The following is a 23,490-nucleotide window of genomic DNA, read 5'->3' on the forward strand; positions in this document are numbered from 1 at the left end:
GCCACACTACTGGCCTTTCAATACCAAATACGCCCCTGCCAGTCACGGCAGCTTGGTGGAGCTTTGGAATTCTGCTCCCATCTCCACTCACGGAGTTAACCCCTGTCTTGCTTTCCAGCCCTGGCATTAAACATCACTTCTTCCAAGAGGTTTTGCCTGAGCCTTTAACCACCCGTCCCCAATCAGAAGTCAGGACCCCTTTACATCCTCACAGCACTTGTCACTGTTTGCTTGAATTTGCTTGTGGCTATCTGATAAGTAACTTCTATCACACCCACCCAGATATTATACTGAAGTTCTGGGAGGTTAGCACCAAGTTCTGTTCATCTTGTTCACCCATGCATTCTCGAGTTAGCACAGAACAGGGGTCAACAATATTCACTAACTGAATGCTGTGAATATAAACCAAGTCTAATGCATCTTGCTACCTCAGTCTCGCAGCTGAGGTGACAGCGCTTTAGAAAGGATGAGTGACTTGCCAGTTTAGGACTAGGGATCCCACCTCCTCCCTGTCCATCCAGACCCCAGCCCTACCCACTTGTATTTACAGGCATGCCCCAAACTCCAGGGCTGACACTGTTTGATTACCCCTTGTTGGTTTTCAAAGGAAGACAGTTTAGGAAACAAAACGCCAAGTCCTGGGTGATAACTTTTTTAATTTGGAAGAGAAGGGGTTCAAATCCAGAGGAGGTTCCATCCTCGGACTGTCAGTGCTGGGTGACATGAACTCATACTTGGAGGGAGAAGCCTGTGGTTCAGCACACAGTTATCTCTGTCTGAGGTTGTCCTTAGGGTTGTTGCCATCTCCTTCGGAAGCCTTGGCAATTGGTGAGTCCTGATAGTTCTGCGTCATGAACTGGGTGCTCGCTTCAGGTTCCTTCAGGTGGAAGCGGCTCAGAAATTTGTCCAATTTCCAAGAGCCTACAAAGACGGATAGACCACAGGGAGGCAGTGAGAGAGAGCCATGGACCTGAGAGCTGTCAGAGGCCTGACAGAGAGATAGCAGGTGATGACCTTAGCCGTCAGGCTGTGGGGCAAAGTGTCTGGGGAACTTTCTGGCCCTTGGATGCTATCAGAGTCCTTGAGAAATGCAGAGTGAGGTGTCTGCTTGCTAGAGGATGATGGGGACAGAGCCCAGACTGAGCCAAGGCGGCTTTTGGTCTCCTTCTCCAGGGCCTTTTATTTAGCACACATGCCTTCTCACCCTATGCAGAAGGGAAATGCCAATCAGGTGGGCAGTTCACTCCTCCACCCACCTCCCTTCCCGAAGGCCTCCTGACCCCATGACTAAGGCTTTCATGCCTCTTTCCACTCTTGCTCACCCCGCTACTGGGGCTGAGATTGGTGGGAGTCTGTGCCTCACTTAGAGTCTTTCCCATTGAGCCCCAAAACCACCCCCTGCCACAGAGCTCAGAGCACCTTCTCTGGGGCAGAGGTAGAGGGTTGGCACTTGGACCCTGGAGGGGGAGTGAGTGTGGGAGACACATCTCTAGGCTGGACCTGGAGAAGTCTAGTCAGTTCCCAGGTTGGAGGAGACCCTCCTCAAGGGGAGACAACCCAACAGGGGCACATCTTCTGGGGCGAGTATGAACAGGCTTTGTGGCAGGGCAAGAAGGGCACAGCCCCAGGCACTGGGGAGAGGCTGAGGGAAGTGGTCAGAGGCATATTCCCACGCTCTAGTTTCCCAAACCCTCCGCCTCAGGCACCCTGGGTAGATGGTTGCCAGGAACATTCAGAAAGACCTGGTAAATTTGAATTTCAGATAAGCAACAAATGGTTGTGTAAGTGTATCCCACCTATTGTGAGGAGCACACTTACACTATTTTTTTCTCTGTTTATCTGGAATTGAAGTGTAAGTGGAGTTCAAATGTATCCCATGGTTTCTTGTTTATTTGGTGTCCTTTTGTTCTTTTTGGGACTAACTAACTCTATCAACGGTCCCTGGGTGGAATGAGCACTTGGAGAAGGCCTTGCCTGGGGTGTTGCTATAGACAGTGGCTGATATGCAATGAACTGTGAAGACCGGTCATTTTTTTTTTTTTTTTTTGGTGTAAAGGGAGTTTATTAAAAGTTAATAAAAGGAAAGGGAGTTTATTAAAAGTTTAATAAAAGTTAACAAAGGGGGCATGGTGGACCCAGGTGGAGTCTGCTAGTGGAGAGAGCGTGTTTCCATTCCTCAGGTGCTTTGAAAACCTAAGATAACCCATGGGAAGGGGAGAACCAGGTGATTCCCGTCCAATAATCAGTGAGTGGGGAGGAGCATGAGTGGTGTCCAGCCAGGTGAGAGTGTTTCCTGATCCAAAGCATGGTTAATCTAAGATGTCATATTTTTCTATGAGTCCCAAAGTTTCCCTACTTTAGCCTGCCTCAAATTCCCCCCTGAGAGACAATATTCCAAAAAATTCTGTTTTGGGGGGTTATTGAGGGGGGGCAGTCCATTTTCAGAATCTGCTTTGCGCTGACAAGGGGAAGCAGACCCTACGTACAAGGGGAAATTGTCTCTGCTATTTCTTCCCCTTGGGACTCATTTGGACACAAGGGCCAGAATTATTGCTCATTACAATTAAGGTTTCTCACGGAGCTCTTGTTCATATGAAGAGCTGATCGCCCTATGCCTCGTAATTCGGGTCCTGAAGGGTTTCATTCATTTCTCCTGGCTGGCTTCGCCACAAAATGTTAATGGCACTGGTGCAGTCGGTGATCAGAAGGCTTCCAAATTGTTTGTATCCCACCGGGAAGAATCTGTGGCAGGACACTCAGGTGTAAAGGGAGTTTATTAAAAGTTAGGGAAGGAAAACACAAAGGGGAGTTTGGAGGGGCCCAGGTGGAGTCTGACGGCCGAGAGCCAGTCATTTCTTTTTGTAGTACTGGGAATTAAACCTAGGACCTTGTGCTTGCTTGACAGGCACTCTGCCATCTGAGCTATGCCCCCAGTCTGTTTGTTTTTACTTTTTTTTTTTTGAGATAAGAGTCTTGATGCCTTTGCCTAGAATACCCTGAAACTCTTGATCCTCCTGCATCTACCTCCCAAGTATCTGGGATTACAGGTGTGCACCACCATACCTAGCAGAGACCAGTTATTTCTGATACCCAGACAGTTGCAGGGCAGGATCTGGGAGACTGGAAGTCTTCTCGGAACCTCAACTAAGAGTCGCAGGCCTCTGGTTGGCTCCTATCTGCACCCACCACTCTTCTCATGACAAGGGAGACACTGACTCCATCCCAGTGGTTTCTCTTCTCTTAACTCACCCTCCCGCCCAGGGGTGGTTGGCATTTCAAAGATGTTCTCAGGATAGGGCAATTTTTTTTTTTTTTTTGGCGGTACTGGTGGTTGTACTCAGGACCTCATGTTTTCTAGGCAGGCATTCTACTACTTGAGCCACTTCACCAGCTCTGACAATTTCAATTTCAAACCAAAGAAGCAATAATGACAATAATGCAAATAACAATTGTGTCAACAACACCTGCTAGGTGTTGTCCAAAGAGTGCTACGCAATGAATTCACCCAATGCTCATAACAGTCCTAAGCTGGAGGACCATGATTATCCCTGGCTCATGGGTGGGATGAGAGGTCCCAGTATGGAGTGCTGGTGAGGGAACGCTTAGGGAACAGGGATAGGGGCAAAGCCGTTTAAGTTCCCTCAATACTGTCTGACTCAGCGACTACATACTCAGTCCAGCCTCCATGGCCACAGAGTGAGGGCTTGCGGGAATATCTTGGCCAGTGGTGGCCAAGGTGCCGAGAGCCTGGTGGGTGCTGACTACACTGGGCCCTTCCATGATGTGGCCTTGTGTCCCTCCTGTGTTCTTTTCTAAAAAAATTTTGTGGTACTGGGGTGTGGGGTACTCACACTTGGTAGGCAGGCACTCTTAGTGCTTGATCTACTCCACCAGCCCGCTTCTGTGTTTGTTAGGAGGTACTGTGTCTGTCTGGAGCCCTGTACCCCAGGGACTAGGCTGGCTGGAAAGGAATTCTGGAAAAGTGTGTGCATCTCAGTGTGTGTGTGCTCACGGTGAATTGGTGTGTGGCACACCCAAGGGGACAAGGTGGCCTTCCCCACCAAGGAGGGCAGGAAGGAACCTGGGTAGCAAGGAGGGAATTGAAACCCATCACGAGATCAGGGTGAGGGTGTGGGAAGAAATCCCCTGTACCCCAGCGAGCCCTCGCTTCCCTTGTGCTGCAGAGCTGGCCCTTCCTGAGCTCAGAAGCTGCCTTCTGCATGAGCTCAGAGTGTCCCCAAGGACCCCAGGCTCCTTCTCAGCCCCATTTCTGACAGCCAAGTGCTTCTCGGCTCCTTGGGCAGCTGCTCCACAAAGCCAGGCCCTGGGCCAGCTAGCGTCCCGCTGCCTCCTCCTCTGGCTTGCCCAGGACTCCTTACACACCCCCACTAGTTTCCTGCCACAGAGGGCGAGAGGAACTGACCCTGAGCAAGTTCTAGAAGGAACAGGGGTGAGTCAGGCCCTCAGGGGTGTGTGGGGGAGAGATGGGGAGCTGCGGCTTCCGTGGTCACTGCTCAGAGGAAAGCCCCTTCCGTATGGCACTGCTCTGTCCCCGAGCTGCAGGAAGAGGGTGGGACCACTGCACTGGTAGCCAGCCAGACTCTTCCTGAGACAGGGCAGGGTGGTAGGCCCATGCAGGTTCATGACCTCCAGGAGAAGGCAGCCATTCGGTGTCTGTTCCCTGAGCTACCCAGCAGCGACAATTCAGAGATCTGGCTTCTGAAGCAGGGCTGTGCAGATCACGCGCAGGTTGGTCCCTGCACAACCCCAGGGGGCGCCATTCCCATCCTGCAGAACCAGCTGCAGCAGCCCTGCCTCGAGGCCATACTCACTTTGTGGTCAGTGCAGATGGCAAAGAGGTTAGTTAGACAAGTGCTGGGTATTAGAGATGTTTGGTGGAAGGGGGTGAGGAGAGAGTGAGGAAACCTCATCTAAAAGCCATGCTCTATGCCTGACCTCTATGCCAGACACCAGGTGGGAACAAGGGACCCTATCTTCAGTGGGCGAGAGAGGGCAGTTCTCTGAGTCTCAAGAACCACCAAGGCTGCAAAGTTTGGGGCACGTGTCGACAGTCACTCCATCCCCAGGTCTTGAATCTGTAGAGCTGGCTTTGCATGGTTTGGATTTGGTTCTCAAGTGCTCCTGGCCAACGCCCCTGGGAGATACCCACAGTCCCTTCAGTAAGCCTACAGGACAGCTGCCTGGTCCCACTCTAGCCAAGGGATGTCTCTCATCTAACTTGCCATTTAGTTCTTCCTTGATGGGCCCTGATGTGTTTACCTCTCAGCCTGAGGCATGGGAGTTTGGAGGCCCAAGGAGGCAGGCCCCTATTCAGGTAAGCTAGAGAACAAGGGACAGGACACTGAGCCCTTGACATTGACCTCCTGTCTTGGGCAGCCACTGCAGGGACCTGAGCGCTGGCTCTGAGCTGCCCTGCATCCCCAGACAACTGACTGTGCCTAACAGACAGCCATCCCTCTTCACTAGCCTTGGCCTTGCTCCACTCTGCCACTTGGCAGGGCACCGCTTCTGGTCAGGGGACAGTGGCCCTGAAGAAAACAAGAATCCAGCTTCAACCTAATAACCGCCCCACGGAGAGCCTGGCTCAGGTCTGTAATTTGTCTGGCTGGTTGGGGATGGCTGTAGTGATAGAAGCGCCGGTGCCTTTCTGCTGAGATTAATGATGTCCTGGCAGGGGTAGGCGGGAAGCCCGAGCCTTTTATTTTTTTGTGCCATTAAATGACATCCAGAGACTTTCACTAAGGAGCTGAAAAGCCCTCGTTCCATCACATCCAATTAATCCTAGAGAGTATTTGCTGAGTGGCTGATCCAGCTTGCTTGAGAGACTTTGGGGTAAGAGGGACCACTGAGGCTTTGGTTGGAGCGAGTGGACAGGACAGTGGTGAGGAACCCCACCCTTGTCTCCCTTGGAGAAGAGAACCCAGGAGAACTGGAGAAAGGATGGCTGTTTTTTTTTTTTTGTGGAACTGGGGATAAACCCAGGGCTTCACGCATGCTGGGCAAGTGCTCTACCACTTGAGCCTCACTCTATCCCTGAAGGGTGATTGTCCAGCAAGTGGATCATTTGGGTTCTCCTTCCTCCATCTGTGATTGAGGGTGGGGATGGGGAAGGGAGTGAGAGAAAGGGGGTTCAAGCTGCCAAGTCAGCTCCCAGTTACCAGTTCCAATATATTGAGTAGTGGCTGGAATTTGGACTGAAATCTGGGCATTATCTGTACCTTGCCCATGGTCTTTCCAGTATTACTTTAGAAGGGTGATCTTTGGCCTGCGGAGATTTCAGGCAATTCCTGGCTAGGGCATCTGTCTGTCCAGGATGGCCCCAGCTGGGTGGCTGCCAGGCGCTCAGTGTTATCAGCCCTGCCAGGTGGGTGGGGCCCTTCGGAGGCAGGAGAGAGCCGCCTGCCACAAGCCCACACGGTGAACAGGGGCTGGGCCCTGGAGGGTTCTGGGGCTGGGGCCAGGTGAACCACCATGGGAGGTCATGGGGGTTGGGATGGGCTGTTTTTCAGTGGGTTGTATGTGTTTGTGTCTGTCTGTGTGTGTGTGCTGGAGGGGGATAGTCTGAGGGTGGAGCTGCTCTTCAGGCAGTGCCCCCTTTCCTCTTAGGCCTCTTTCCTCCACATTTCCCCACACCCTGCACTCCTGCTTATTACCTGCAGGCCTGGTGGGCTCCCTTCCAGCCTCATTCCTCTTGCTGCTGTGTGTGCTGCTTGGAGCTCTGCTGCCTTCATGCCTGTGGCCCCACCATGCCCCTTGCCTCACCCACCTAGGGAGCCCTGCAGGCCTTCAGATGCCACAAGCAAGAGTTAGACCCTACTGTGTGGCAGGTCCCTGCCTGTCCCTCCTCTCTGGCTCCAGAGTTCTGGTGTCTACAGTGCTGGGGAGCAGCTTATGACTGCCCAGCCTAGAATAGGACCCTTGCTTGCTACTTCATTCCATTTTGTAACAGTAAAGCTTTCCCTCCAAAAGTTCCTGAGGTGGTGACTGACATTGGCACGGTCCTGGACTTGTGGCTTTGGAGTGGCTTCTGGAGCAAGCTGTGGCATGTCAGCTGTCGTCTCCGGGGACTGAGAGGATTTCCCTGGCTCACTCATAAGAGGAGCGTGAGGCTGGCTTGTGACAGCTCTGGGCAAGGTAACTGAGGTGTGGCATGGGGCAGACCACAGCTCCCTAGGAGTTTGAGGCTCAGCTACAGCCTTCCCCTGAGAAGGGGTCCATGGGCAGGTCGGACCACCTCAGGTTTAGGACAACAGAATGCAATTGCTCTGCCTGTCCCCACACTGGGATCCAGAAGTCTGGTGGTCTGGTTTGGGGGAGAAGGAATCTGGATGAGTTGGTAACAGTGTGAAGACCCCTTCCCCTGGGGTTGGAAAAGAAATGCTTAACCATGGACCTTTGGCCAACCATTACACTCACTGTTCTGGCCTTCTGTTTCCTTACTTGGGGGTGGGTGAGGGATGCTAGCCAGTGTCCTGCTCACTTGACATGGTAGGGAGAGGTAAAGGTCAGGGGGGAGGGGGCAGGCTGGTGGAGAGGCAGCCCTGCTTGCTCTGAGTTGGAACAGGGAAGACCATCATTTGTGGGCACAGTGCTCACAGAAGTGGCTGCTTCCTCAGGTGTTGAAGGAAGTTGCCATGTATTTGTGAATGAATGTGGGGGTGTGAGAAGGTGCAAATCAGTATGTGTGTGAATGGTTTGTGAGTGTGCTTATGTGGGTGTGTAGGGCACACAGACACACTCATTGGCTGAGAGCCTACAGTGGGCTGGGCACAGAGACAGGTGACAAAAGGAAGGAAGACAGAGGTGACCTCTTCTCACGGAGAGTTTATAGTTTCATGGTGGAAGCAGGGCCAATGTGAGTGGAACAGGGTTTAGTAACACAAAAGATCCAGACTATTATGAGGGTGGACTCAGCACTGGGGACACTCCTGGAGAGGGCAGAGCCAGGCTTGACTAAGAAGGGACAGTCCTGTGGAGTGCACCAAGGAGGTAATGGCCTGGGACCAACACTCTCCAGGCGCACATGGCATTTCAGGTCAGGGGAGGAGAGAAAGAACCAGCATACCCAAACCTGCAGGCAGGGGTGAATCCCTGGTTTGGCAAGAGTGGTGGGCAGGTTAACATGAATGAAAAACAGGATTTGTGGGCAGTCTGGCAGTGTGTGACATACACGTGACTCTGTGTGTGGAGCCCCTCACTGGTGTCAGGTGGTTCCTTTAGAATCTAGAAGTCTAGCTGCTCAGTCCAAGACTGGTACTTGAAAAAGGTGTAGAGAAACCATGGAGAATCATGGATTAGCCAAGGCCAGGTCTGGGTCTTGAGTTTGGTTGCGGGGAGGTGCAGAGTGAGGACAGGGCAGTTTACTGGCAGGCAGAAAGTGGATGCCCGGTAGATCCAGGCCCAATATGATGCTAGCTCTAAGTCTGAGAAGGCAAAACATGGCCTTTGGATGAAGTCAGTCCTTGTCAGAGGCAGCAGTGCAGGCTCTTTTGGCTTTAGGGTTCCCCCCACCCCAACACACACACCAAGCCTAGTAATGCGTGAATTGTTTGGACACCAACTCCATGCTCTATGTGAACTCCAACTTTCTATGGGCTATCCGAGGGTGACACTCATCCATGAGAGCAGGAACGTGTGACCCCCTTCTGTCCTGTTAGCACCTGGCACTGTGCAGCACGACCTAGAGCCTAGCAGTGTCCTAGGGGATGTGGAGGGCACTGACCAGTTACAACAGGAGAGGAAGGAGCTGTGTAAGGTGGGGGAGTGGTGGGCAGGCAAGTTCCAGGTCATTCCATGGTAGACCAACTAGTCCAACCCCTGGCCTTGATGATGTGGAAAGAGGCCCAGGGATGTGAGGTGGCTTGTCCAAGGTCACACGATGAGAGTTTGAATGTTCTTGTTTGCTGCCACGTGTGCTCGGCTTGAGTCATAGGACAAAGAGGAAACCTGGGGTAGGTTTCATCCCCTTGGCTCTGAACAATGCTACCTGTCATCTATCTACACAGTCATGGCAGGTTCAACTGTACTCATCTCAACCTCCCTTCTCACCTTCAGCCTGTCATTCATGCATGAGTCCCAGGGAACAGGAACACTATTTTTCAAAGACTGATTCTCCACAATGTTCTTCTGTAACTCAAACACTGTACCACCCTGGAAACCTTTAGTTTACTTCAGTTTCAAAACTGCTTTGCAAAGGTTTCTTCTAATTGCCCAGCTAACTGGCTCAACTAGCTGTCTCCATACACAGATGCTTTTCTACCCTGCTCCTATATATCCTGACCTTTCCCCTTCAGTCTCTAGAAGCTGTCTCTGCCTGTTTACCTGGGGGACACAAGCTGGTTATAGCACACCCCTGGTATTTCTCTCCAAGATCCATTGCCACGGAGAGAAAACCACACCAAGGCAAGTCCTGAGGCCTATATCCATTGGCAGGCCTGGCCTCCATGCCTTGGCCTCCTGAGTGCTGGTCCAGCCTGGGGCTCTATGCGTCTCCAAGCACTGTCCAGGTGTTGTAGGGTGTGCCAGGCCCTCAGTGCTCCAAAGTTGTGCAAGGCCTGCTATTTCTGCTTTTGCAATCACCTTGGGTTCATCCACGCCAGCCCCCACTGCCTCACATCTCTGTGCCTCTGGTGGCCTCCTGTCCTCTCTGGTCACTCATGTTAGTTGTCTCTAAAGAGTGACTCCTGTTACTTTTCCCATAAACTATCTCTAATGACTCCCCATAGTCTATCCACCAATGCTACACTTCTGCTGGGCCTTCTTCTTTTCTTCTTTCCTCCCACTTTAAAACAAACAAACAAACAAAGCATAATCTTTGTATCTCTAGTTTTCCCAGTCCAGGGCTCCCTCCTTTTACTGGGCTCAGCCCACAACCCACCTCCTCCACGGAGCCTCAGGGCCCCAGAGATCTGAAGATAGGCTACAAATGATCACATCCTTATTTTCTACATAGGAAACTGAGGCCCGGAGAGGTTAATTGATTCACCCCACAGTCACATCACTGTGACTAGAGAATGAAGGCAAAAACTTCCTCACTCGTGGTAAAACACCTTCACTCCCTCCCTGACTGAAGAGGGCATGCCCTCTGTCAAAGTACAGAAGGGGACCCCAGCAAGGGAAGGGATCTATCCCTAAGCCTAAGTGGTCATTTCCAGTGTCCTCACAGTCAGAAGCATATAATTAAGCACTTAATTATAAGCTGTTCTGCATTGTTATTTAATCGGTTTCAAAGTACACTGTAAGCCCCTTGAGGGTAGGGAAAATTCCCTAGGCCCTGGGACTGTTTTCTCTTGCCAACTCAAAGCACACGGAAGGCATCCCATGGCAGGGCCAGTAACTCTGTTGGGGCTTTCATTAGGGAGGAAGATTTTCCTGGATTCATTTTTGGCAGCAAACAAAACAGCACAGGAACCCAAGGGACTCTGCCCAGATGTAAGTCTGGAGTCTTTTTTCCCATGGATGGAAGGAGGGTCATGGATGTGTTGTGAATGTGTGGTTCTGGCAAAGATCCAAAGAATTAATAATGACTTTCAGACCCCATAGATTTCCAGCTTCCTCGCCTCTCTGCCTGTGTCCTAGGAGGGCAGGAGGCCTTCACTGGGCACTTAAGCCACTGTGATACCTGGAGGTTAGGCTGTGGCAGAGTTGGATCCCGATTTGGTGGGGAAGGGCACTATCTGGGATGTACACAGCCTCCCTTCCTCCCTGCCCCTGTCACTGTTCCTTCTGTCATCATCTAATGCTCTCTCTTTCCCTCTTGATCCTGCCCCAGAAAGTAAGCACCTGCCCTGGAGATGCTCCCCAGCAGTGACCCTGTCTGAGCCTTCTCCTGCCCAGGCATTGGTGTTGGGACTCTTGAGTCTCAGGAGGGACTGGAAGGTACTGCTTTATGTTATGAGAATCCCCCAGACAGGGAACAGTATAGGAAAAGGTTTTAGTTTTTGGCCTCTTGGAATCACAGAAGTTGGACTGCAGAAGGGGCTCCCTGACATCTTTGGCGAGAATGGTACCCCAGATGCTGGAGAAACTTGTTTGGCCTGGTCAAGATACATTTTTTTGCTTCCTTCCTTCTTTGTATCCAAACTTAAAAGTATGTCATTGGCAGAACCATTTGAATAGTCTTGCAGGTTGGCAAAGGGCTGAGGGCACCCAGGGAGGGTTCATGGGTGCAAAGGTAGCACTGACTCAGCTGCAGGTGCCTGGAGTCATCTGTGATTGGTGGCCTGGCTTGGCACATATTTGAAGGGCTCCACTGCCGTGCCAGTGCCTTTCTGGGGCCTCGGGCAATGGGTATGTGACAATACCTATGCCGGCTTCCCAGTGGGTGGAGGTTGGTTGGTTGGGGTCACTGGGGGAGAGGAAATGGCTGCTGACACCCACCCTTCCACTTGCCTTCCCCACAGCCCAGGGGATGTACACTTTGTACCTTCAAATTGCCATTATGCATTCTATACGACCTTCCTTTTCCTAAAACTGGGGAGGGGATAGTGTGTGCAGGGATTAATTTACTTCCCATTTTCCTGAAGAGAAATCTAAGGCTAGGGGGTAGGGAGCGTGGCTCACACAGGCAAACTGAGGCCAAGCAGGCTGGGCTAGCCATTAGGAATCTACAGGTAGTGGGTCCTCTCCAGAGTCTTCAGAGGGCCGCTCAGAGAAGCTTGTGGAAGGGGTGTGTGCCTGGGACATCATTGCCCCACCACTAAGGTGTCAGGGCAGACAAACAATTAGCCACCAATGAAGACAGACTGGCAGGGTGGCATTCCAAGACCCCCGTGTCCAGATTGGCTTCAATTACAGGGTACAATTACCTGCTGAGTTGTTGTGGGTAGCTGCCTGCACATGCCACGCAAGGTTTTGGGGGTGCTTCTTGGTCTGTGGGACTTACTTCTGTAAGGAGCCCACATTTGAAGTCAACATCTCCTTCAGAGCACTCATTCTAGTTCACTCCCAAGAAACACTATCTTTGACAGGAATTTTCCAGTTTCATAGACGGGTGTCAAGGTTTGACTTCCGCATGAAAGGAAGAAGCTTCAGTTTTGCCCCAGAACCCACCCTGGCTGGGGCAGGAAGGACAGACAGAACTTACCTCGAGTTTTGTTTTCTTTGGGGAGAAGAGAGACGATCCCTTCTTCCTGAAGGTAGACAAAGAACTGGTAGCGGTGGAAGCCAGTGGTTACTGGTGGGGAGGGAGGATTGTAGACTGCAGGAAGAGACAAACAGACAGACACGGGTGGCTAAGGTCCATGCTACCCAGGGTGGGGGCTCTTGCTTGGAACTGTTCCTGGCTACTGTAGAAAACAGTCATCCATGGCTTTTCATGGGCCCTGCTGACCTTTCTGGGGTTCGAGATGAAGCCTTCTCCTATTGCACACCATTATGTTTGGCAGGAGTACGGGGAGGAGTAAGGCTCCAGGTTGGTATGAAGGTCTGAGGTGCTGACATGGCTCCTAGACCTTTCTGGGCCAATGGCTGCTGGTGGGGTTCTGGTTTTGCTTTTGTCTATCCTGACAGATAGAAACCTATCTTCTCCTGAGAGTGTGTTTGGCTGTGGGTTTTTATTTATTTTTTCAGTATTTCCTTATGAACTCAATCCCCAAAGAAGTCAGTTTCTTGGCTGGGCCTGGAGGATCTGGAAGTGGTTACGGGGGTGGGTGGGACTGGGTTCAAAGGTTTGATCATAGGCGCTGTAGGAGCTAGGCCCTTGGGGCTCTGGAGAGAAGGCCCATCCTTCCCCACTCCCCTTCACTCTTCCTCTAGGCTTTTTTTTTTTTTTTAAAGTGGGAAGGAGAGAGCTCTCATCCTCCCCCCAAGTCCATGCAGGGAACAGAGACTTTGCTGGACTGGATGGGATCTGCCAAGGTGGGCCTTCTTCCAAGAGTGCTTTGCCCCTTCCCACTCCCTTACGTCCCGCTCCCTATCTCCCTTTCCTAGGAGAAGAGTCAGGTTGGAGCCAAGAATCTTCCTGGGGTGGGTGGGGAAGGAGTGTTTGCAATGAAGACACTGGTACTTCATAGCCATCCCCCTCCTTTCCTCTCCTGATCATCAGACAAAAGAACGATTGGCTGGAAGTGTTCCTCATGGTGTACTTCCGGCCATGGGCTTCTAGCATGCCAACAGCCAGGGGAATTCCTGACTGTTCATCTTTCCCATGGCAGACCAGATGTGTGTGTGTGTGTGTGCGTGTGTGTGCGTGTGTGTGTGCGTGTGTGCACATTCAGAGAACAGGGCAGGGTGGGCCAAGAGCTGTGCATTTGTGTGGGCTGTGGTCGGGGCACACGTGTGGGAAGATTTGTGCCAGTGCTCTGGGGTATTTTGGATGGTCTGTGTTGGTGCATGTAAATCTGGGTAAATCAGCATTTTTTTTCCCCAAATATCATCAGTGCTGACAAAGACTTCTGAGCATGAGTGTGCTAGTCTTTTGTGCACAGGTGTGCGGTGGGCAGGTGTGATGGGCAGCTTCCAATCAGGCTGGTGAGCACTGGGGTTGCCAACTGCTCTTGAGGTAGGCATATTCCATGCTTCCAGAGTCAGGCAGAATATTCTGTGGGACGTCTGAGGTTTGTACTTACTGGTCTGTGCAAGTGGGTTTTCATTCTCAGGGAAGATGGGGACTTTACCCCTCTCACTAGGGCTTTCCTGAAGAGTCCCCCATTCAGAGTCTCTAGAAGTCGAGGGGAAGGGGCACCACACATTGAGCCCAGGGTCAGGCCTTGGGCTAAGTGTACAATCTTCATTTATGACATCTCTTCATCCTACTCGCACCTTGGCAAGGTGGGTATGATTTTCATTTACTGGATGAGGAAACTGAGGCTCTGATTGATGAGGTCAGGACACTAGGAAGTGGAGCTGGGATTTGAATCCAGGCCTGTGTGGCATCTCGTCCAGGGCTCACCTTGGGAGGTGGGAATCTAAGCGGGGGTGTGCTGGTGGGGTGAGGGCGGAGCTGGCCTCAGAAGCTACCAGCACTCTTCAGTCCAGTAGACCTCTGTGTTATGACTCCAGCTTTGTCCCCTACTTATTTGTGTGACATGGGGCAATTTTACCTGCACTTCAGTTTCATTTGCTTTAAAAGGTGCCTTGGATGTCAGCGGCCTTGCAAGGCACTTGTAGAGATGACATCAGACCCTACAGGTGGCCTCTGGGGCTGGTGTTTGTACATTGCAAAGCAGCACCTGGAAGTAGTGTCACTATGACTCTTAGGCGCCCATCATGGATGCCCTGATTGGGGAAAGGAGTGCTGGAGAGGCTTACTCACCTGTTAACTCTTGGCCCTGAATATTCCCTTTCTTCAGATCACTGCCCTGAAACGAAAGACAGGCAAGGTTGTAGATCACCCCAGGGCAGTGAAGGCAGATCCCATGCCTCAGTCCCCCTGGGTCTGCTAAGCTGCCTCTGTGGGAGCAAGATGGAGGAGGGCCATGGCTGCTCCTGGGCTGTGGGGTTTGGAAGGGGAGCCTCAGGGAGGCTGGAGGAGAGGAGACAGACACAAGATATCTAAGGGACAGTGGAGGACAGATGCCTGACCTCTGGGAAGTCCTGATAGGACGCTTCTCAAAGGGCTGCATCCTAGACTGAGCACAGAACTTACGGGGCACAGGGGACTCGCTAATCAGCCCATCCTCTCAGGAGTGAGGGTTTGTTAGCATATGAAGCCTCTGAGCAAGCAGAAGGGGAAGGGAGGTCAGGAGGGGCCGGCTTGCCTAACTATACTCAGCCCACAGTTCTGGGCAGTTTCTTTGGCCTCAGTTTCCCTGTTCTTCCTCCCCTACCTCCTCCCCTCTGCTCAGTGTCTGTGGGATAATGAGGTGCTCCCGGGGGCGGGCGCTAATTACTGTTTGTGCAGGACTGAGAGATGCTCAGATGAAAGGGACTGGAGCCGGGCCCCTGGGTCCATGCCATGGTGCAGGGCCTGGGGCCATGCCAGGGAGCCCTGTGGCCCCTAGGTGTGGGGTTTTATAGCCGTAATGATGGTGATTAGCGTGACTCTTAATTGATTCTGCCAACACCTAACTGTGCCCTGGCCCCCTTTCCTCCCAGCCCTTCCTGAGGGCAGCCCCTACCCCTCGCCTCCTAGAAGGGCTCATGGGGGTTAAGCAGGATGGAGGAGAGGGCAGAAGGCCCCACCTTGAATGGTGGGGGAGAGTGGGACTGAGAGTAGGTGAGAGTCAACCCCCGGCTGACCACTCGCCCTTTCCAGAACTCACCTGACCTCCTCCCCTTTAGGCTACATGTCATCCACTACTCAATGTGACTCTTCCTTGCTAGTGTCTTTTCCCCAGGAGAAGAGGCAGGAGGCTAGAAAGAGACCCTTCCACCATGGTCCTCCACATCCATTTTCTCTACTCTGTGTAGGCGAGGTCTCTTTTCTTCCCATCTTCCAGGTCTCCCTATCCCTGTTCCGAGAAGCTCAGAAGCATCCAGGCAGCCTTCCCATGTAGCCCCTGCACAGCTATATACATTCAAGCATGCCTGACCCTTCTCTGGGTGCAGGCTCTTGACTTTGGGGTATGGCATTGTCTGGGGCTGGCATTAGTCTCAGATGTAACCAGAAGTTGGGAGGCTGGGCCCCAGGGATGAGGGTATGAGGTTGGAGCCTGGAGACACTTTTCCTCAATGACCATTCCTTTCAGGAAAGGAGGTCAGGGCGCAACAGGGGCCTAGCAGTCACTGTCCCAAAATAGCTTTTCTGCCCACCCTAGTATGATGGAGAGAACCAGGGGCCGGGCCAGGCCTGCTCCATGTTCCTCAGCCTCCCCCTCAATCCCCTAAGAGGCAGCCCAGCCAGTAGTTTGTTTAAACCAAACAACAGCAAGCTAGGCTAGCTGTTTCTTTACAATCCCCCACAGGCTTGGGTTCCACCCAGAGTGATAAACAGGCCTCTCTCCATCAAGTGAGGGCAAGGAGGTGGTGAGGGTGGGGGCCGGGGCGGTCAGGGAGCAGCTTATATGGAGCTGGGCCATGTGGAAAGTCTGACTTGTAGCCTTGCTCAGGGAGCAAGGCTTCCCCACATCCTTTTACCAGGGAGGGTCCTCTCATCTCCTGGGGCCACTTGGTAGAGATGATGAGCAAACCCTTGCGTCAAACCGAAGGCAGGCCACCAGCCCTTCCTGCCTGCCTTTCCAGCTGCCGTGCTGCCCCTCAGGCTTATCTGGGGTGCTGAGGGAATTTAGGCTGCTCAGGATCACCTGAGCGATGCTAGTCCTGTGGATAGATGCCAGTCCTTGCTAGCAGGAAGGACAGGGAAGGGTGTGGTGGTAGAAGGCTCCCATGTAGCGAGTGGACGGCATGGCTGTGAATTAGCTAGGCTGGGTTGAGGATGGTTAAGCCACCTTTGTCTATAAATCTTGTCTCTGGACAGTCCTAGAGGGGCTGAAATTTCTACCATGGAATAAACACTTGCAGGAAACCTAGGAGACTAAACCCTAAAGGGTGAGATTGTTGGGGTCCAGAAGTCAGACTAATTGTCCCAAGACATTTGAGCAATGAGTGGGAGAGGAAAGAGAGGAAAGAGCCACAGACACTGAGATCCCCAAGGCCAGGTGGTCAAGGCTCAGGCCTTTCAGCTCACAGTGCTGACCTGTGCCTTTCCATGACATCACGACAAGCCCATTGCTCTGCTGGGCATTGTTTTCAAAAAAGCATTATTAAAATATACATATATTGACCAGTGGAGTGGCTCAAGTGGTAGAATGCCTGCCTAGCAAGCATGAGGCCCTTAGTTAAAACCCCAGTACTGCCAAAAAATAAAATACACAGATATTGCCTAGGGGTATGGCTCAATGGTAGACCATATGCATAGAATTCATGAGGCCCTGGGTCCAACCCCTAGCACCAAACCAAACCAAACGCAGCTATTACTTCGAGGGCTGGGGCAATAGAAAATAGTCCCCTGTCCTATTATATCAACTCTCCTAAAATATCTTCATGAGTTAAAATCACATGTATCCTGTGATCACCATAGGAAGGTGGAACTCTCAGGGGAGGCTGAGTATCAGGCAGTGAGGAGTTGAAGAGTCCATAGATACTGGCACTGCCCAGAATGCTGAGAGGGTGAGCCCGGGAGGGGCCCTGCCTATGATGGGGTAGGGGCCCAGCATTGGAGGAGCACAGACACCACACCTGTACTTTGGAAAGAGAACCTGCAGGAGGCAGGGAACTGCTGAGAGCTCCCCTGGGGCGTCCTCTCTTCGACCTGATGCCTCCATCTGCCCTGCTGGCCTCCAGGTGTGCTCGCTCCTCTTTAAGATGGGCGGAGCACAGACCTTCCCTTCCTGTAGCTGAAGACAGGTTGACATTTTCAAAAGGAACTTGTCTAAATGCTCAGGTTAAAAAAAGGAAATAATTATGGAAATTACAAACAGTGTAGACACAGTTGGGTTTCTGATCCTCAGGAACAGTGAAAAGCCAAGAATTTTTTTTTTCAATTTCTCTTTCATTTCTATCCTTATTTATTTCTAATTTACTATTTGCCTCAAATTCTTCATTGTGTATTAACTCATTACCTTCATCTTCCTTTCCTTCTGCCAAAGTACTGCTTCCCAAACAAGCCTTTCTGGGTTACCCAATCAAATGTCACAGCTGACTAGCCCTTTGTAACTCTCTTCCAAGCTTAGGTTTCATTCTGCAGTTATATAATATATTGTCATTTAGCATTGTACATAGTATATAATATTATCACGATATATGGATATAATTAATACGTATCAATCTACCTTTCCCTCTATAATGTAAACTGAGTAAAGCCACAATTACTTTTCTTTTCTTCACTGCTGTATTCTCTGAACTTAGAACATGCATTGTTACATAGCAGATGTCTTAGTCCATTTTTCATTTCTGTAACAAAATATCCAGTGAAATCTACTTTCAAAGAAAGAGGTTTATTTTGATTCGTGGTTCTGGAGGTGCCAAGTTGAGTGAGCGAATTTAGTGATAAACTTCTTTCTGGTAGAATCGGAAAGTGGCTCAGGCATCACAGGGGAAGAGAGAAGAAGTACATGTGTATATACACAAAGTGTGGGTTGTTCAGAACAGCAGGACAGGGGCTGCTGACATATTTGGGTGGTGTGCGTGGAAGGACACCCTTCTAAATGTCAGGGCCCTTCTGTCAGGATGGATGGCCTTGGGGAGACAACTCTTTTCCTTATCAGCCTCCTCTGGGGATAGGGAGACGGATACCCAAGACCCTCTTAGCAAGGGCTGGGGAGAAGTGGAAAGTTGATTGAGAGCCACAGCAACCCTATTCTGGGACCAGGGAGACACAGACTGTCTTACAGGACTTGTCTGCCTCATTTGTCTCAGGTCAAGAACACAGTGCTGGAGGCCGGGGCTCTGTATCCTCCCACATTAGCTCACATTTCTAAGGGGCTTCTAGTGGTTATTTTCCAGAGCATTATCCCTCTGTCTGATCTTACTGCACCCCATGAAGGGGAAGGCAGAGAGCGTTATCCTCATGAGACTAGATGGGAAGCCAAGGGAGGTAGGGGCTACACCCTTCTTTCTTTGTAGCCCCTGGGATGCCTTGCGCCCTGTGGATATGGCAGCACTGCTCCTGAGCCCTTGTTGCCTCAGTCCTCTCCACTTCTAAGTGCTACCCTTTGTTTCCTGTCCCCATGGGGACACCCATGAGCTGAGGGTTCAGAAACACCTTTCCCCCTCCCTGGTAGAAACTCTGGATTTGGTTTGTGAACTCTGGTGGGTGGGGCGGGGGCCTGGCTGTTGCTGATTTCAGCAGGGATACAAGCCCAAGAGGTATCCTCATCCCTCTGCAATTACCTACAGGCCACTGCCCGCCCACCTGGGCCTTTGCAAAGCCCCAGGTCCTCTAGCTGTCTGACCCCATAGTGGAGGGTCAGGACACATTTCCTCCAGGGCTTTGGAGAGGATTTAATCTCTTCACCCACCTCTTCCCATTTGGACAGGAGAATTCAATCACTTCTTCCTGGCTACAGACCCCTGCCAGAGTGGGAAGTTTCACCTTTTTGATCCCTGGGAGGGTGGGGAGCATCAAAAAACCCCTAACTTGAAAGGTAAGGCACAGACAGATAGGGAGGGGAGAGGGAGAAATGAGCAAAACTGAGCCCTTGGGCGGAAAATGAAAAAACAACAACAGAAAAAGGGAAAATAGAAACAGAGTCCCAGTCTCCCTGACACTGGCACTGAATGAGAAAGCTCCTTGCTGTTTTGCACAGCTGCCTGCAAGCTGCCAAGTGGCAAAGGAGCCAGGAAAAGGCACAGCATTGGAAAGTGCTACCCAGCAATCTGTGTATTCTGCAATTAACAAAGGGTAAGTGAGTGGAAGGCATTGGCAGCTCCCAGGCTCTGAGATCCCCAGGGGCCAGTGCTGCCAGGCCACTAAACGCCAGCCTGGAGAAGACCCAGCCAGGGAGGTGGTGTCTGCTCCAAGGGAAAGTCTTCAGTTCATTAACCCCATGGCCTGCTCTTTTGCCCCGGGGCTGGGGAAAGGAGGGCTGGCCACTGAAGTGGGTGGAATGAAGTCTGTGGGAAGTCAAAAGAAGTAGCACACAGATCCGTGCCCTCTTGGTAGCTGAGTGCTTCTAGACTCAGGGTATAGATAATATAGGCAATTATTTTGTGCACCTGTTTCCCTCAAGAAATGTCAAGATCAAAGACTTCATAGACCTCTTCCCTTGCACTCTCAGGAGCAGTGGGGACAGCAGGTCCATGATTTCACCAATGGACTGGTAGCAGATCCTGGTATCTTAGCACCAATTGGCAACAGGACCCCTGGGTTTTAATTGCAAGCTTGACTTCAGATCTGGAGCTGGTTACTTCCGTAGGTCTCCAGATGCCAACGTGGGGTGGGGTGGGGTGTGGCCAAGGGAGAATGATTCACTTCTTGCAGTAAGTAGTTACCCAGGGTGGGAGGAGTTTCACACCGACTTAACTACCCTCCATCACGCTCGGTTAAGAGGCAAGAGTTCTTATAAGTCAAGGTCAAGGTTGTCTCTGGCTTGAAAGGTACAGGTTGTCCAGGTCCTTTGTTCCAGACCATATAAAGTGTATGTGGTTCTCTAATAAGTCCGATTCTCTTGAGCATGTGTGCATGTGAATAGTCTCTAGCATAGAGTTGGCCCTGAGCAATGATGGGTAAGATGAATGAATGGATGAGAGCCTCAGTGTTGGAGATAGAAATATTAATAAGACATAGTTCATGGTATTGAGGAGCTCATGGTCTAGTGGGGAAGCTAAGTCAACAAGGAAATTACGATGACAAGTCTAAGTAACTGAGGTTTACAGACAATGCTATAGGGGATGACAGAAGATAGAATTGCTTAGGGGTAGTGATCAGAGAAAATTATTGAAAGAAAGCTACACCTTGGGAATTGAAGGATACATGAGAGTTTTTTAGTTTTCCAGTGGGCAAAATAGTGAAGGGAAGGACAGCTTAAGTTGAGGAAACTGCCCAAGCAATATATGAATGTGAAATCAGGACAGAAGAGTTCACAGGACTGGGCTGACTGTTGTAGCCAGCCACTAGCATGGAAGAGATTCAAGAGAAGGCTGGAAGTGTAGGCAAGAGGTTAGGCTTGCATGGCAGGCAATGCTTCTGATTTCTGTGACTGTGAATCAAAGCTATCTGTCTGTTCATAAATCCCAGGCAAGGCCTTTTCCGTTTTCCAAATGCTCAGTAGCTGTGTCCCAGGAAGTTCACCAGAGCAGGCTGGGTGAGCTGCCTCTCAACCCGGGCAAGAAGGGATGCAAGTGGGACTGGGCTTTGGGTTACCACCTGTACAGCAGGCGGACAGGATGCAGCTTAACTCCATCACTGATAGCCTCACATAGAACTGGTGATTCTGTGACTCTGACCCCAAACACCTCTCCTTTACAAACAGTAGCTTTTTGTTTCAGGTTATAAAAGGACTAAATGTTTATTTTAGAAAAAAAATTAAAACACAGGAAAGCACTAGAAAGAAAAAGAAAGCTGGAGACAACTGCCCTGACGACATCCTTTCTGAGCATTTGGCTCCCCAAACTTCTTGTCACACAGGTGACAGCTTTGAGCCCCTAGCCACTCTGGATCTGCATTGACTGGAACTCACCCTGGGGAACCTCCTGCTTAGGGGGATCCCAGCAAATAATGGAGCCACTTTCTTTGACTGTGCCTGTCATGGGTCACTTGTTCTCTGCTTGGATGGGGTCAGGAGGAGGTGGGAAGAAAAGGAATAAAGCACAGAACATATGATCTTACTAAATCCGTTCCAGAGAGGAGTAGACCAAGTGGAAATATTAAGACAGGTGGAAAACATCCTATGAACTGCTAGCTAAAAGTGATTACTATGTACTAGTGTCAGTTTGAATGAAAGAGTCATTTCTACATAGTCAGGACAAACGTCAAAGCTTTAAATATCAACATCAGGCCACGTAAATGCGTTTGTCTGGAATCCTGTGGGGAATGGGTATTTCTCATATCTACATTTCCCTGATATCTTGAATCTTAGATTTTTAACTACCCAACTCCTTTCATCCTAACTGTTTTGGATAGGCATCTTATTAAAGTCTTCTTGTCTTCTTAAACTCACAACACAGAGAAGACTTTATGTAATTTTAAACACCATTGTGGTTGTCACAGTGAATACCAATTTTGCACTATACTATAGCACCAAGCTGTAAAACAAATAAAAAAAACAGCCCATTCAGCCTTCCACCTGCTCCAACCTCCTTTGGGGCCAATAACGGAACTTTTATGAAGTCACCATCTAAAGAAGGGGAGCCACTCACTATGGGGGCCTGCTGTGTGGCAGGCATTTCATCAGAGTTTTTGTATGAGTTACCTCACTCTGGTTCCCACCTTCCAGGAGATTCCTTGCTAAAGTGCAGTGAGCCCCTCCCTGCTCCCACTTGGAGGATTTCCTTGTCTTGCTTAGGGAGTTGTGCTCCTTGGTCTCAACCAAAGGACTAGGGAAATGGAGACATCTAGTCGATAGGCAACTCAGCACCCAACACAGCCATCCTACAGGACAACTGGGCTTCAGTCCAATGTCATTACCAATTAGCTACATGACTTTGAGCAAACCACTTAATTTCCTAGTGTTCCACTCTGTACCTACAAAGTAGTGATAACCATACAGCCAGCCCTGGTTTCCTCACAGAGATGTGAAGATGCAATTAGGAAATGGAGTGTTCTGAAGTCTCACAGAGTGCCCAAGGGTCATTAGCGAGCTGAGCTCGGGGCCGAAATGCAGTGAAAGGCTGGTGGTGGGAGGAAGGCTCAGAGGCTGCCAAACCCCAGCCCTTGGAACCCATCCTGCCAGAGCTTTTTGACTGTGACAGGCTCAAAAAGTCTCTGGGTGGGGTCAGCCTCGTGAGGCTAATGGCTGTGCCGTGGGCTCAGAGGTTACCCAGCTGTGAGTGTGGTCCATCCTGCTGGGCCTGTCCTCACCCCAGGCACGCAGAGCAAGCAACACATAATGTTTGTTAATATGCCTTGATGAGGGCATTAATATCTCTTAATGACACCATCTGAGCCTCGTTTCATTCCTCTTCTTTCTCCTTGATTCTTTCTCTGTCCCCCCTGCCCCCAGCCCATGGAGACACACATTGTTACAGACACAGAGGCACAGGAAGGTCCTGAGGAGGTTCAGGTTGGAGGGCTAAGGCAGGAGCTACTATCTGAGGAGGAGAGGGCCTGGTGTGTGTGTGGCTTTAGCCTCTGGAAGCAGAGGAGGGATCCTAGGAAGGCAGTAAGACACATGCTGCTGGTCTGCTATCAAGTGGAAACTGGGCCAGAAACTGCTCGGGGATTGGAGCAAGGAATGTGTAACAGTGGCAAGACTTTTCCAGAACTGGTGGAAACAGGCAGGGCTGGGGTGAGTTGGCACAAGCTGGGGCTGCGGAGGGCTGGCCTCCCTGATGGCAACAGGTGGTTGAGGAGACTGAAGAGGCCTCCAGGTTCCCCTCCAACTGGGTGGCAGGGGAGAGAGCCACAGGCAGGGGGAATGGCAGGTCTCTCTCTTACACACACACACACTCACACCCACTCTCACATACACACACATGCTCACATACACACGCCCACAGTCATAACAGTTTGCATATTCAATATACTCACACAATGTGTTCTCATGCACTTACACACTCACACCCCATATACGCACGCACACGCAATATGTTCACATAAACACTTGTGCACGTATACACACACACACACACACACACACTTATGCTCCCCATACTCACATATGTGCCTACTTACACACACGTTCACATACACAAGTGCTCTCCCCCACAGATACACACATGACCACATTCAACATGGTCACAGGCACTTCTGTGCTTGCACTGCACAGCTCACCTGTGTGCTAACACAATCACACACACAAATGCTTACATCCACCATGCTCATTCACACATACCACATACTCAGCGTGCTCACCCATGCATTTTTCACACACACACACACACACACATTCACAGTACACGGTACATATGCCCACATGTACCTGTTCACTC

At 50.9% G+C, this 23,490-nt stretch overlaps 1 protein-coding gene across 3 annotated transcripts in view; it reads right to left on the minus strand.

Moving 5' to 3' along the window:
* Positions 1-636: 636 nt before the first annotated feature.
* Pebp4 (phosphatidylethanolamine binding protein 4) overlaps positions 637-23,490 on the minus strand; it is a 198,938-nt gene continuing 176,084 nt past the window's right edge. For all 3 annotated transcript variants that reach the window (XM_074055174.1, XM_074055173.1, XM_074055175.1), the window contains exons 5-7: positions 14,276-14,321; positions 12,107-12,220; positions 637-921 (exon numbers count right to left, since the gene is read on the minus strand). In XM_074055174.1, coding sequence (XP_073911275.1) covers positions 767-921; positions 12,107-12,220; positions 14,276-14,321 — 315 coding nt within the window. In that variant the 3' untranslated portion in view covers positions 637-766. The remainder of the gene's footprint in view (positions 922-12,106; positions 12,221-14,275; positions 14,322-23,490) is intronic.

Source organism: Castor canadensis, chromosome 14 (genome assembly GCF_047511655.1).
Source record: "Castor canadensis chromosome 14, mCasCan1.hap1v2, whole genome shotgun sequence".
In the NCBI taxonomy this organism is placed as follows: domain Eukaryota; kingdom Metazoa; phylum Chordata; class Mammalia; order Rodentia; family Castoridae; genus Castor; species Castor canadensis.